Source organism: Hylobates moloch, unplaced genomic scaffold (assembly GCF_009828535.3).
Source record: "Hylobates moloch isolate HMO894 unplaced genomic scaffold, HMol_V3 SCAFFOLD_3, whole genome shotgun sequence".
Lineage (NCBI taxonomy): Eukaryota > Metazoa > Chordata > Mammalia > Primates > Hylobatidae > Hylobates > Hylobates moloch.
The window spans coordinates 39075057-39089908 of NW_026652278.1; the positions used below are offsets into that span (position 1 = coordinate 39075057).

At 41.8% G+C, this 14852-nt stretch overlaps 1 protein-coding gene across 5 annotated transcripts in view; it reads right to left on the reverse strand.

The window, feature by feature from the left end:
• The window catches only part of HELLS (helicase, lymphoid specific), a 61860-nt gene that overhangs the window by 40534 nt on the left and 6474 nt on the right, over positions 1 to 14852 (reverse strand). For 4 of the 5 annotated variants that reach the window (XM_058436197.1, XM_058436196.1, XM_032136385.2 and 1 more), the window contains exons 3-6: positions 14298 to 14420; positions 10396 to 10452; positions 5595 to 5631; positions 5446 to 5510 (exon numbers count right to left, since the gene is read on the reverse strand). In XM_058436197.1, the coding sequence (XP_058292180.1) occupies positions 5446 to 5510; positions 5595 to 5631; positions 10396 to 10452; positions 14298 to 14420 (282 nt within the window). Of the gene's footprint in view, positions 1 to 5445; positions 5511 to 5594; positions 5632 to 10395; positions 10453 to 11367; positions 11404 to 14297; positions 14421 to 14852 lie in introns of those variants that run through there. The other variant, XM_058436198.1, reaches the window with a different exon arrangement.

The following is a 14852-nucleotide window of genomic DNA, read 5'->3' on the forward strand; positions in this document are numbered from 1 at the left end:
AAAATGCAATTCCTTGTGAAACCATAAAAAGTAATGGAGGTTATGAGTAACTAAATTTGAGTTTCAGAAAAACCAATCTGGTAGTCTTGACAATGAATGAGAGCTAGACTAGGATTATAAAAATCAATTAAGAAACTACTATAAATAGGGCAGAGTAAGGGCATAAACACCAGAGTAGCAGCAAATGAAATGACTCACAGAAATCGATAAAAATCTAGATATATAAGGAAATTCAGCTAACCTCCTAAATTCTGTTTTAGATGACACAGTAGATACCGGTTCTGACATTAACACCAAAAAAAGAGAAAACAAAAGAGCAAGATTGGGAAAAAAGAGAGGAAAGGATAAATTGTTTACTTTGTGCTAGGTATCAATTTGAAAGATACCAATAAATTCAACTGGTAGGCATAAAACTACTCAACTGCATAATGTGTAAGGAAATATGTACAGGCTACTCTTCGAAAAAAAAAAAAAAAGGGCCAGGCGCGATGGCTCACGCCTGTAATCCCAGCCCTTTGGGAGGCCAAGGCAGATGGATCACGAGGTCAAGAGATCTAGACCATCCTGGCCAAAATGGTGAAACCCCATCTCTACTAAAAATACAAAAATTAGCTGGGCGTGGTGATGTGCACCTGTAGTCCCAGCTACTCAAGATGCTGAGGCAGGAGAATCGCTTGGACCCGGGAGGCGGAAGTTGCAGTGAGTCAAGATCGCAGCACTGCACTCCAGCCTGACGACAGAGCGAGACTCTGTCTCCCAAAAAAAAAAAAAAAAAACCAGGGTCTCATTCTCTTGTCCATGCTGCAGTGCAGTGGCACAATCTCATCTCACTGCAGCCTTGACCTCCCCAGGCTCAGGTGATCCTCTCACTTCAGCCTCCTGTGTAGCTAGGACCAAAGTCGTGCGCCACCACACCTGGCTATTTCTGTATTTTTTTTTGTAGAGACAGGATTTCGCCATGTTGCCCAAACTAGTCTTTAACTCCTGGGCTTAAGTGATCCTCCCACCTTGGCCTCCCAAAGTGCTGGGATAACAGGTGTCAGGCATCATGTCCAGTCCAGCCTACTCTTAAAAAGCTTGGAAATAGGCCAGCGCAGTGGCTCATGCCTGTAATCCCAGCACTTTGGGAGGCCAAGGTGGGTGGATCACCTGAGATCGGGAGTTCGAGACCAGCCTGACCAACATGGAGAAACCCCGCCTCTACTAAAAATACAAAATGTGCCAGGCGTGGTGGCGCATCCCTGTAATCCTAGCTACTCAGGAAGGCTGACGCAGGAGAATCACTTGAACCTGGGAGGCGGAGGTTGCGATGAGCCGAGATGGCGCCGTTGCACTCCAGCCTGGGCAACAAGAGCAAAACTCTGTCTCAAAAAAAAACTTGGAAATAAAGAATAGAAAACAGGGCAATCTAGAAAGACTGGTTCAAAAATTTTTGTTCTGCAGACAGGAAAACACAATGTATCTATAATTGAAAGGCAAAGACCCAGTGAGGAAGGAAAAGGTGAAGAAACAGAAGGGATAATTTGGAGCAGCAGGGTCCACAGTGGCAGAACACTCAATTGGGTTATACCTCTCCAAATGCATTCACGGATTTAGAGATTCTTCAGCAAGTAAGGTGAGAATGAAACAATGGAAAGAATTTAGTTAGGCAAAGAGGAAAAGAGAGCAGGAAATTCAGTAAATATACAGAAGAAAGAAATAACAGTAAATGAAATAATAACTGGTATGGGGCCAGGCATGGTGGCTCACACCTGTAATCCCAGCACTTTGGAAGGCAGAGACAGGCAGATCACTTTGGGTCAGGAGTTTGAGACCAGCCTGGCCAACATGGTGAAACCACCTCTCTACCAAAAAAATACAAAAACAGCCAGGCGTGGTGGCACGTGCCTGTAGTCCCAGGCGCTGGACTACTCAGGGAGCTGAGGTGAAAGAATTGCTTGAACTGGGAGACGGAGGTTGCAGTGAGCCGAGATCGCGCCACTGCACTCCAGCCTGGGCCACACAGTGAAACCTTGTCTCAAAAAAAAAAAAAAAAAGAAAGAAAGAAAAACTGCTATGCTCACAGATCTCTGAATACACTAGCCAAGTGATTTACCAAAATGGAAATTTGCTTAAAATCTTTCAATAGCTTCCTACTTTACTTATGGCAGGCTTAAACTCCTGACCATGCTTACATCTACAGCTTCATCCTTCCTTCATCACTCTTTTCACTTATATACAAATTGGAGGCAAATATAATTTACTTCAATTTTTTTGAAACTGCCAGTCTCTCTGGACCCTGGATATTTGTTCAATGCTATTATTTCTTCCTAAAACACCTCCCCCACTGTCTTCCCTGTACTTTACTCTTTCCCTATTAATCCCACCTTTAAATAATTTAACTTTTATCCTTCAAGTCACAACACAGATATCATTTCCTTTCCATAGATGAAAAGGTTCAGGAACTGCATGCCAGAGTGAAGAGCACCTCTAATATGGTGTATAAACATCCAATTCCCAACTGGACACAGTGGCTCAGACCTGTAATCCCAGTACTTTGGGAGGCTGAGGCAGAAGCCCAAAAATTCGAGACAAGCCTAGACAACATGACAAAACCCCATCTCTATAAAAAAATACAAAAATCAGCCAGGCCTGGTGGCAGATTTTTGCTACTGGGGAGTGTGAGACAGGAGGATCACTTGAGTCTGGGAGGTTGAGGCTGCAGTGAGCTGAGATTGTGCCAGCTGCATTCAAGCCAGGGTAATAGAAACATTGTCTCAAAAAAAAAATTCAATTTCATTGACTACTGACTCCTATATATCTCTCTGTATGTAGGCTAAGGTGAAGACAGCGTTTACCTTTCTTTACTAATGGATTTCATCCACCTATGACAAAGTTTGCCCAAAACCGATATTCCACAACCATTTAACAAATTAAATAAACAGCTGTATGACTGGCTAAACTTCAGTATGGCATATTAAAAGTGGTTTTTCTTTTTCGAGATGGGGTTTCACTCTTGTTGCCCAGGCTGGAGTGCAATGGTGCCATCTCAGCTCACTGCAACCTCCGCCTCTGGGGTTCAAGCGATTCTCCTGCCTCAGCCTGCCCAAGTAGCTGGGATTACAGGCATGCGCCACCAAGCCGAGCTAATTTTGTATTTTTAGTAGAGATGGGGTTTCACCATGTTGGCCAGACAGGTTTCGAACTCCTGGCCTCAGGTGATCCACCCGCCTCAGCCTCCCAAAATGCTGCGATTACAGGCGTGAACCACTGCTCCTGGCCCCCTGATGATTATTTTTCAATGAAAAACTATCACTGCATCCCTAGAGAAAAAGAAAAGTATTATGTAAATTTTTCTTACAAAGAGCTGAAGAGTTTGAACTTCAGGTAAAAGAACAACAGTAGACAACAGAGTTGTGCTTTTTTTTAAATATAAGAATGTGGCCGGGAGTGGTGCCTCATGCCTGTAATTGCAGCACTTTGGGAGATGAAGGCGTGAGGATCACCTGAGGTCAGTAGTTCAAGACCATCCTGGCCAACATGGCAAAACCTTGTCTCTACTAAAAATACAAATAGGTGCCTGTAATCTCAGCTTCTCAGAGGCTGAGACATAAGAATCGCTTGCATATGGGAGACGGAGCTTGTAGCAGTGAGCCTAGATTGCGCCACTGCATTCCAGCCTGGGGGACAGAGCAAGACTCTGTCTCCAAGAAAAAAAAAAAAGAAAGAATGTGACACATTAAAAACATGCTAAGGAACTGGTTTGTCAGAACTGAAGATGCTCTAATTCATTCATATTTTGAAGTAAAAAGTGAGAAATGAAAAAAAGCTGGTTTTAGAAATGAGCATATGATTTCAGTTTCATAAAATCTTCAACAAAGAACAAGAATAAAGTTCTTAAGACAAGGTTAGGGGTTACAAAAAGTTAAATTATAGTGACAATTTCTGACTAGGCCAGGCTCAGACTCCTTTAACAAAGAGCTGGTACCATCTTTTTCCCTAAAACACTTCTCTGCTCTGGTCAGACAGTGTCTTTACTACCCTACCCTTTCCCCCCAACTCTCCGCAACATATATGTAATTTTAAGCTCTATGCCCATGCCTGTTGTTTCCACAGTTCCTTGCAAAATGCTATACAAGTCCACTAGGTACTTAATAAGCACAAGATAATAGGTGGAGTCAAAGCTATTACTGTTATCTATAATAACCCAAATAAGAAAACCAGCAAAGGCCGGGCGCAGTGGCTCACACCTGTAATCCCAGCACTTTTGGAGGCCGAGGTGGGTGGATCACCTGAGGTCAGGAGTTCAAGATCAGCCTGGGCAACACACTGAAACCCCATCTCTACTAAAAATACAACATTAGCCAGGTGTGGTGGCACATGCCTGTAATCCCAGCTACTCGGGAGGCTGAGGCAGAAAAATTGCTTGAACCTGGGAGGCGGAGGATGCAGTGAGCCTAGATCGCGCCACTGCACTCCAGCCTGGGCAACAAGAGTAAATCTTCGTCTCACCAAAAAAAAAAAAAGAAAAAAAAAAAGAAAACCAACAAAAAGCTGGGCACACTGGCTCACACCTGTACTCTCAGCAGTTTGGGAGGCTGAAGCAAAAAGATCATTTGAACCCAAGAGCTCAAGAGCAGCCTAGGCAACATGACATCTCATCGCTACAAAAAATTTAAAAATTAGCCAGCTGTGCATGGTGTCACACACCTGTAGTCCCAGCTACTCAGGGGGCTGAGGTAGGAGGATCACTTGAGCCCATAAGGTCGAGGCTGCAGTGAGCCATGATTGTGCCACTGCACTCCAGCTCGAGTCACAGAGTGATACACTGTCTCAAAAAAAGAAAAGAAGAAAAAAAAGAAGGAAGCTAGAAAGGAAGGAAGGAAGGAAACGAAAGAAAGAAAAGAAAACCAGAACCTAAAGTTATAAGCCTACTTGCCACTTAAGTGAGGATGGGCATGATGGCTCATGCCTGTAATCTGGCATTTTAGAAGACCGAGGCGGGCGGATCACCTTAAGTCAGGAGTTCACCTTAAGTCAGCCTGGCCAACATGGTGAAACCCCATCCCTACTAAAAATACAAAAATTAGCCAGGCGTGGTGGTTGGCGCCTGTTATCCCAGCTACTTGGGAGGCTGAGACAGGAGAATCGCTTGAACCCGTGAGGTGGAGGTTGCAGTGAGCAGATATAGTGACACTGCAAGGCAGCATGGACCACAGAGCTCCATCTCAAAAAAAAAAAAAGTCTATGAAGGTCAGATGACATTAGTTTCAGATTAGTCTCAAGTCTACTGTAGGTTGGTAGATAGCTTCAAACATTTTGGCAGCTTCACCTATAAATGATATATTAAATTAAAAACATATTTGACGTGATATTGAATATTCAATCCGTACAGATTTAAGGTGGTTTAAAACCTACATTTTACTCAACATCAAATGTTAGGTGCCCTCTCCCTTTTATTTTTACCTCTTTTGACATGACCTCTGAAATATTGTATGATTCATCTTCTCTTCCTCTTTTTTTCCTCATAACTATAAAAAGAAATTTTATTTTTGATAGCAATTAAAATAGAAATATAAACACATATTCTTCAAAACTAGAATAAGGATATTTACCTGGCTTCTCTTCACTTGCATCAATTGAATTTTTACCCTACAAAACAAGGATTCAGAATATTGATTTTACTAAGGAACTTTATAGTATTATACATTAAAAGGCACTGATTAACTTAAGAAAAAATGTCTCCTGCAATTGAGCCACATCCACAATTTTTCACTATTATACTTACCTACATGTAATATTTTTCTGTATTTCCCTACTATAACTTGTTCATAATCTCTGCTTTTTCCCAAGGGTTCTACTTCTGTCCATTTTTTTCCATTTAGAAGAGAAATTTAAAAATTAAACATAATTGGCATTTCGTTTGTTTATTTTTTGGAGACGGAGTTTCACTCTTGTCGCCCAGGATAATGTGCAATGGTACAATCTCGGCTCACTGCAACCTCTGCCTGCCAGGTTCAAGAGATTTCTCTGCTTCAGCCTCCAGAGTAGCTGCGATTACAGGCACCTGCCACCACGCCCGGCTAATTTTTGTATTTTTAGTAGAGATGTGGTTTCACCATGTTGGCCAGGCTAGTCTTGAATTCCTGACCTCAGGTGATCCGCCCACCTAGGCCTCCCACAACTGCTGGGATTACAGGCATTGAGCCACTGCGCCCAGCCCATAGTTGACATTTTTATTTAGAAATACCATGTACATCTTGGCCGGGCGCAGTGGCTCAAGCCTGTAATCCCAGCACTTTGGGAGGCAGAGGCGGGCGGATCATGAGGTCAGGAGATCACGACCATCCTGGCTAACATGGTGAAACCCTGTCTCTACTAAAAATACAAAAAATTAGCTGGGCGTGGTGGCGGGCACCTGTAGTCCCAGCTACTCGGGAGGCTGAGGCAGGAGAATGGCGTGAACCCCGGAAGCGGAGCTTGCAGTGAGCCGGTATCACGCCACTGCACTGCAGCCTGGGTGACAGAGCCATGTACATCTTTATACATTACACTAAAGATATTCAATAGGTAGGGTATTGAAGGAATATTCATTGTGAATGAAATTCATACACTAAATATAACCCAAAGCAGAAATAAAAGAGAATACTAATGGAAAATTATTAGTGAGGAAGGTAAGGGAAATGAGATGTTAAGAAACAGTTTCTGGCCAGGTGCAGTGGCTCACACCTATAATCCCAGCACTTTAGGAGGACTAGGTAGTAGGATTGCTTGAAGCCAGGAGTGCAAGACCAGCTTGGGCAACAAAGCAAGATCCCCACCTCTATAAAAAATGTAAAAATTAGCTGAGCATGGTGGTGTGCACCTGTAGTCTCAGCTACTCAGGAGGCTGAGGTGGGAAGATGGCTTGACCCCAGGAGTTCAAAGCTGTAGTGAGCTACTATGGTGCTACCGGACTCTAGCCTGGGCTACTGAGACATCACCTCTAAAAAAATTTTTTAAGTTTCAAAATAAGAGTTGGGAAAGTATTATATCAAGAATAGGTGAACAACATGCATGATAAAATGACAAAAAAATATATATAACGAATTTTTAAATTAAGTTACAAAGTCTCAAGATTAAACAAGAAAACAATGAAAAAGGACTGGACTGGTGCGATTAGAGTAGGCAGAATAGTTGACACCTTTACGAAAAAAGCAGAGGGGAAAAAAATCAAAACCCTGGTATAAAAAGTTAGGTGGAATAAAGTGAAGGATATATTAAATTAACAGGTTAAAAAGCAGGGAATAAATGATTAAGCCAGTAAAATTATCATATAAATAAAAACATGTTCTTCAAAACCCCTAGGTAAGGCCAGTTGTGCTAGCTCATGCCTGTAATCCCAGCACTTTCGGAGGCCAAGGTGTGGGTGTGGGTGTGGGGGATAGCTTGAGCCCAGGAGTTCGAGACCAGCCTGGGCAACATAGTGAAGCTCTGTCTCTATGAAAATAAAAATCTGAAAAGCCCTAGGTAAGTCTCTGAAATTAGCGAGTGAGTCAAGGATCAGAGGGTTTTTTTTTTTTTTTTTGAGACGGAGTCTTGCTCTGTCACCCAGGCTAGAGTCCAGTAGCATGATCTCAGCTCACTGCAACCTCCGCCTCCCGGGTTCAAGCAATTCTCCTGTGTCAGCCTCCCGAGTAGCTGGGATTACAGGTACCCGCCATCACGCCCGGCTAATTTTTGTATTTTTAGTAGAGACTGGGTTTCACCATGTTGGCCAGGTTGGTCTCCAGCTCTTGATATCAGGTGATCGGCCCACCTTGGCCTCCCAAAGTGCTGGGATTGCAGGCATGAGCCACCGTGCCTGGCCCATTTTTATTTTATTTTTTTAATACTCTCTCTCAGTAGACTCAGTATTACCAGTTTTATTTATTTATTTATTTAGGAACAGACTCTCCCTCTGTGGCCCAGACTAGAGTGCGGTGACGCAATCTTGGCCCACTGCAACCTCTGCCTACCGTGGTTCAAGTGATACTCGTGCCTCAGCCTCCCAAGTAGCCGTGACTACAGGCAGACACCACCACACCCAGCTAATTTTTTGTATTTTTAGCAGAGACAGGGTCTCATCATGTTGACCAGGCTGGTCTCGAACTCCTGGCCTCAAGGAATCCATCTGCCTCAGCCTCCCAAAGTGTTGGGATTATAGGCGTGAGCCACCACACCTAGCAGTATTACGAGTTTTAAATAATGGGTTTTGTTGCAAAATAGTCTGCAAAATACTTTATCAGGCATTTTAACATCACCATTAACTAGTCTAAGAATCAAAAAACTGGACTTAATCTCAGCACTTCGGGAGGCCAAGGCGAGTGGATCACAAGATCAGGAGTTCAAGACCAGCCTGGCCAAGATGGTGAAACCCTGTCTCTACTAAAAATACAAAAATTAGCCGGGTGTGGTGGAAGGTGCCTGTAATCCCAGCTACTTGGGAGGCTGAGGCAGAGAATTGCTTCAACCTGGGAGATGAAGGTTGCGGTGAGCCAAAATCACGCCACTGCATTCCAACCTGGGTGACAGAGCGAGACTCCGTCTCAAAAAAAAATAAATAAATAAAAGGCAGTTTAGCACAGAAGCTAAGTAGAAGCTCTTAAACTAATCCTGGGTTCAAATCCGTAATTTTCAGCAAATTAGAGTCAGCTCTCATTATCTGCAATACTTGTGGTTTGATAAAATCACTATGACTATTGACTTATTGCCCCCAGGAAAAATACAAGCTTGGGTCTCTGACTCTGATTATGACATTTTCAACCAAACGATACACAAGCCTGTTTTATTTGTGTTTCTGTTTTTAAAGATATCTTATTTAATATATATGTTGATTAATATTGAACTCAGGGCCGGCTGGGTGCGGTGGCTCTCACCTGTAATCCCAGCACTTTGGGAGGCCGAGGCGGGCAGATCATGAGGTCAGGAATTCGAAACCAGCCCGCCCAATATGGTGAAACCCTGTCTCTACTAAAAATACAAAAATTAGCCAGGCATGGTGGCGCGCACCTGTAGTCCCAGCTACTCGGGAGGCTGAGGCAGAAGAATTGCTTGAACCCAGGAGGTGGATGTAGCAGTGAGCTAAGATTGCACCACTGCACTCCAGCCTAGGCGACAGAGCAAGACTGTCTCAAAAAAATAAAATAAAATAAAATAAATAAATAAATATCGAACTCAGGGCCAACAGCACTGTACCTCATGCCTAAATGAAGCTTACCCAAGACACACTTTCTCCATATGGCACAGCTTTTTTGTACTTAGAAACACTAGACAGCACTTTGGTACAACAGTTGGGGACCATTTTAACAGCAAAATCACCAGGAAAAAACACAAAAAAATGCAAAAATTACGGTGCTAAATAAAGACCATGAAAAGGTTATATGCTTGACATACATATGGTAGCTGAAAACAAAGCATAGCAACCCATGTTTGAGCTGAGCCTGAAACATATGTATCGGAAGACTAAAATTCTTTGCTGCTCTGAACATAAGTATGTCCAAAAATGACCATGATGGTGTCAGAAATCTTGACTCTGGGGTTACACATAAATTTAAGTGAGTACGCAAATTCACAAATATAGAATCTTTGAATATGATTGTTCTTTATCTCCTTGCATCAGCCTATTTATGTAAAATGGGGGAAAAAAGTACCTCTACCTAACAAGAACTGTTGTGAGAGTAAGAGAAAACAGGCTGGGCGTGGTGGCTCACTCCTGTCATCCCAGCACTTTGGGAGGCCAAGGCGGGCAGATCACGAGGTCAGGAGATGGAGACCATCCTGGCTAACACAGTGAAACTCTGTCTCTACTAAAAATACAAAAAATTAGCCAGGCGTGGTGGCGGGCGCCTGTAGTCCCAGCTACTCGGGAGGCTGAGGCAGGAGAATGGCGTGAACCCAGGAGGCAGAGCTTGCAGTGAGCCGAGATTGCACCACTGCACTCCAGCCTGGGTGACAGAGCGAGACCCCATCTCAAAAAAAAAAAAAAAAAATAGAGTATGAGAAGACATGATAGCACACCTGACACACAGTATGTACTCAATAAATTATTTCTCTTCTCACTAGCACAACTTCATTACAGGTTTCAAAGAAGGTGGCCACTTATAAAATGCCTTGAAGTTTAAATTTGCAGATTCTTTCCAATTAAGAAAGTCAAATTTTGTCATCGTTCAAAATAATCCATAGAATAAGAAACTAAAGTGGATCATACTTTGGCTCTTTCTCCATTTCTTAAATAGTGAGGAACAGATTTTACATGTTTCTGCATTGCTTGTAACAAAGTTAGGTTTAGCACTAAAGAAAGTTAAAATTAAACAGATGATCAAAAAAGTCAGAAGAATACAAAAGTATTTCTTCAAATTTAAATGACATAAAAAATATTCTGGCTGGCTATATTACCTTTTTAACTTTTAAAGACTCCTTTTTTCTCTCCAATTTTTCTTTCTTCTTCTGTTCCTGTAAGATAATTTTTTCTTATGTCACAAGTGGGAAGTGCAACATTAAAAAAAAAACTCATATCAATTCTCAAATAACTTATGTTTACAATGAAAAACTAAGGTCTACCATAATTAAAAAACAGGGAGGAACTTGTACTTCAAGCCTTTATGGACTAATGGGACAGATTTAGCCTCCTGCCTTAAACAACTAAAATCCAGATAAAATTTATTAAACCATGGTTTTCAGACAACATGCAGTAACGGACTGTAAACACTAACAAAAGGGAAACAAGGTTAATCTTCTGACTGCCCAGCTTACTGCCTGATACAATTTTAAAGTACAAATAATGGAGAAAAATCCAAACAGAGCCCAACAGTCTCTTTGTGTTGAGGAGACAGAATCCAAAACTTAAGAGCAGTAGCAATCCCAGGGTCAAGTACCAGAGAGGACAAGGCTGCACAAAGGCAGCTGTTATCTCTCTCTCAGGCTGAGTACTGGTAAGCGCATAGTAACCAACGCCAGGAGAAGAGTCACCAGAAAGAAGGAGGTGGAACCTCTCATATTCCAAGGGGTCAGGCATAATAAGGTGTATTTCACATTCTCTCAGCCAAAGTAGAAAGTCCTCTTAATATAAAGGGCATCAAGTAGAGTGCTCAGAAAAGGGATCAACTTATTCCTAGACTAAAAGCTATTCTAGACATACTCTTACAAATTTTTAACAGACACCAAAAATTCAAACCATTTCCAAGAGGTGATGAAAGGGGTAGATGCTGTGTAACTCATTAAGTTGAATATTTGTTTTTCCATTTGTTTTACTTTACCATAAAAAAGTAATAAAAGGGTTTCAAACAAAGGAAAAAGGAGATTTGACAAATAGAGCAAAATTTAAATCGATAATTGTTAAATGTAGGTGATGGGGACACAGGGACTTACTGTATTTTCTCAATTTGCACAAGTTTTTAAATCTTCATAACAGTCTAGTGGAAAGACAAACAATAAATACAATAAATGATGTATATCAGATGAAAAGTGCAATGGGAAGAACAGAACAAGGTAAAGAGAATCAGGTGTGTTAGCAACTTTCTTAAAATGTGAGGGCAAGTCTCATCTAGAAACCATTTAAGTCAAGGCTTGAAGATGAAGTTAAGCCATGCAGTTATTTAGAAGAACGTTCCACGCATAAAATAGCAGGGGCAAAAGCCCAAGACAGGAAACACATCTGGAGATGGGTCTGAAAGGTAATGGGATTGAGGGAGGCAGTCAAATTGCTTACAGACATACAGACATTATCAGGACTTTCACTTTTCAGAAACAACATAAGCTAGGAGACAGTGAAACATCTTTAAAGTACTCCAAGAAATAAAGTACTAAAGAAAAAAAATTCTTTACCCAGTAAAAATGTATTTCAAAAATGAAAATAAGTGAAGACATTCAGACATATGAAAGCTAAAAGAACCCATCACCAACAGAAAATGCAAATGAACCTATAATAACAGAAAACAGATCAATTGGCTATCTGTGGATAGAACATGGGGTAGGGATGGGCGAGAAGAATTATAAATAAGCAGAAAGAATTCTTTGGAATCAGTGGGTATGTCCACTATCATGATTGTAATGTCTTCACAAGTATATCCATATATCAAAACTTAGGGAATTGTACATTTTTAATATGTGCAGTTTAGTGTATGTCAATTACACCCCAATAACGACATTTCTTAATGGAATCCTTCTCAGGAATAAAAAAAAAATAACCTACAGAAAAACATGACATGAATCTCAAAAATACACTGAGCAAAAGTAACAAGACAAAGAGTGCATATGTGCAAGAATATTGAGAAAAAAACAAACTCAGTTTCTCCCTACACACTCAACAATCAACACAAAAGACTTCTGTGACCCAATGTGTGGGGGTTTTCCCTATAAACCAAACAAGCATTTCTGCAGTGACACCAGCTGGATGTCCTCTATTGTAATTCAATTCTGACACTAGGGGTTGAAAGCACCATACCCCATACGCTGGCGGTTCAGTCCCCAAGACTTTTATCTACCAGTTCCAGATGCCAATCGCAAGGCCCAAGTCGCTTTACCTGTGCTTCTTACTGAATAGCTATAAATCAGGGTTCCCACAAGCCCCTCTTTGGGTTTCACTAATTTGCTAGAGGAGGTTACAGAACTCAAAGAAACACTAAAGTTTATTGGTTTATTATAAAGAATATGACAGTCCAGGCGCAGTGGCTCACCCCTGTAATCCCAGCACTTTGGGAGGCCACAGTAAGCAGATCACATGAGCCCAGGAGTTCCAGACAAGCCTCGGCAACATGGCAAAACTGTCTCTACAAAAAATACAAAAATAAGACAGACATAATGGTGTGCTCCTGTAGTCCCAGCTACTCGGCCTCAGGAGTCAGAGGTTGCAGTGAGCTGAGATGGTGCACTGCACTCCAGCCTGGGCAACAGGGTAAGACTCTGTCTCCAAAAAAAAAAAAGAAAGATTACAATATATTCAGAGGAGCACCAGAGGAAGACATGAATAGAACAAGTTATGGGGAAAGAAGCGCAGAGCTTCCATGCCTTTTCTGGATGCGCCACCCTCTCCAGGAACCTCCATGTGTTCAGCTATCCAGAAGTTCTCCAAACCCTGTCCCCTTTTGGGTTGTTTTTTTATCTATTTATTTTTGAGACAGGGTCTCACTCTGTCATCCAAGCTGGATCCAGTGGTGCAATCTCAGCTCACTGCAACCTCCACCTCCCAGGTTCAAGCAATCCTCCTGCCTCAGCCTCCCGAGTAGCTGGGCTTACAGGCACACACCACCATGACCCGCTAATTTTTATATTTTTGGTAGAGACGGGTTTTCACTATGTTACTCAGGCTGGTGTCAAACTCCTAGGCTCAAGTGATCTGTCCGCCTTGGCCTCCCAAAGTGCTGGGATTACAGGCATGAGCCACTGCGCCCAGCCTGTTTTATTTTTGAGACAGGGTCTTGCTCTGTCACCCAGGCTAGAATGCAGTGGTGCCATCACAGTTCATTGCAGCCTCGATCTCCTTGGCTCAAGCCATCCTCCTGCGTCAGCCTCCCAAGTAGCTGGGACTAGAGGCACATGCCACCTTACCTAGCTAATTGTTCTATTAGAGATAGGGTTTTGCCATGTTACCCAGCCTGGTCTCAAACTTCTGGGCGCGAGCAATCCACCTACCTAGGCTTCCCAAAGTGCTGAGATTACAGATGTGAGCCACGCCCAGCCCTTTTCGGTTTTTAATGAAGACTTCATAACACAGACATGATTGATTCAATCATGACTACTGGTTAACAAGTTAACTTTCCATCTCTTTTCTTTTCCTCACGTTTGAGGGTGAGGCTAAATCCCAACCCTCTAATCCAGGCTTTGTCTTAGGCTCCCATCCTGAAGCTACCTAAGGGCTGCTAGCCATTGATCATTAGCATTAAAAAAAAAAAAAAAAAAAAAAACACTATTACTTTGAAGATTCCAAGGATTTCAAGAGTTGTATACCAGGAAATGGTGATGAAGACCAACTATTTACTCACTAGCACAATACCCTGATTTCATTTATACAATTTTCTAGGAAAAAACAATACTGGTCTATAGTGACAGAAAGCAAATCAGTGGTTTGCTGGACACCAGCCATGGGGATCACTGTCAGCACAAGATAATATTTTGGAGTTCATGGAAGTGCACTGTATCTTGATTGTGCTGGTGGTTACACAGATCTATGTATTTACTAGTCAAACTCAGCAAACTGTACACTTAAAATCTGTCCATTTTACTGTATATAATACACACTTCAATAAAGCTATTTTTAAAATTTTTTAAGCTTTCACTTACAGTCAGTTACATATACATACCTCTAACTGTTGCTGTTCCATTTTCGTCAATAAAAATTTGGAGTAGATATTGCTTTTTTCAAGCAAATGTTGAAGTCTACGGTACCGAATTTCTGTCGACTCTCTATCCCAAGACATGCGAGCCTATCCAAAGAGAAAATTTCCATAATGACAAACACTTTCTGACATACATTAATTTTTTTGGCATAAAGTTTAATAAAAATGGCTAAAATAACATTTTTTAAACCAAACACTTTTTCAAACCCAAAACTGGAACAAATAACTGTAAAAAACAAATAGTTTTTGGGTTTAACAGGCAATCTAATAGATGCAGTTCGTCTATCAAAATATTATAATTTCAAATATTGAACACATGGTTTCTGGCACTACTGAGTTGGAAGGTCCATTTAAAAAAACAACTGAAGGCCGGGTGCGGTGGCTCACACCTGTAATCCCAGCACTTTGGGAGGCCAAAGCAGGTGGATCACCTGAGGTCAGGAGTTCGAGATCAGCCGGACCAATATGGAGAAACCCTGTCTCTACTAAAAATACAAAATTAGCCAGGCATGGTGGTGC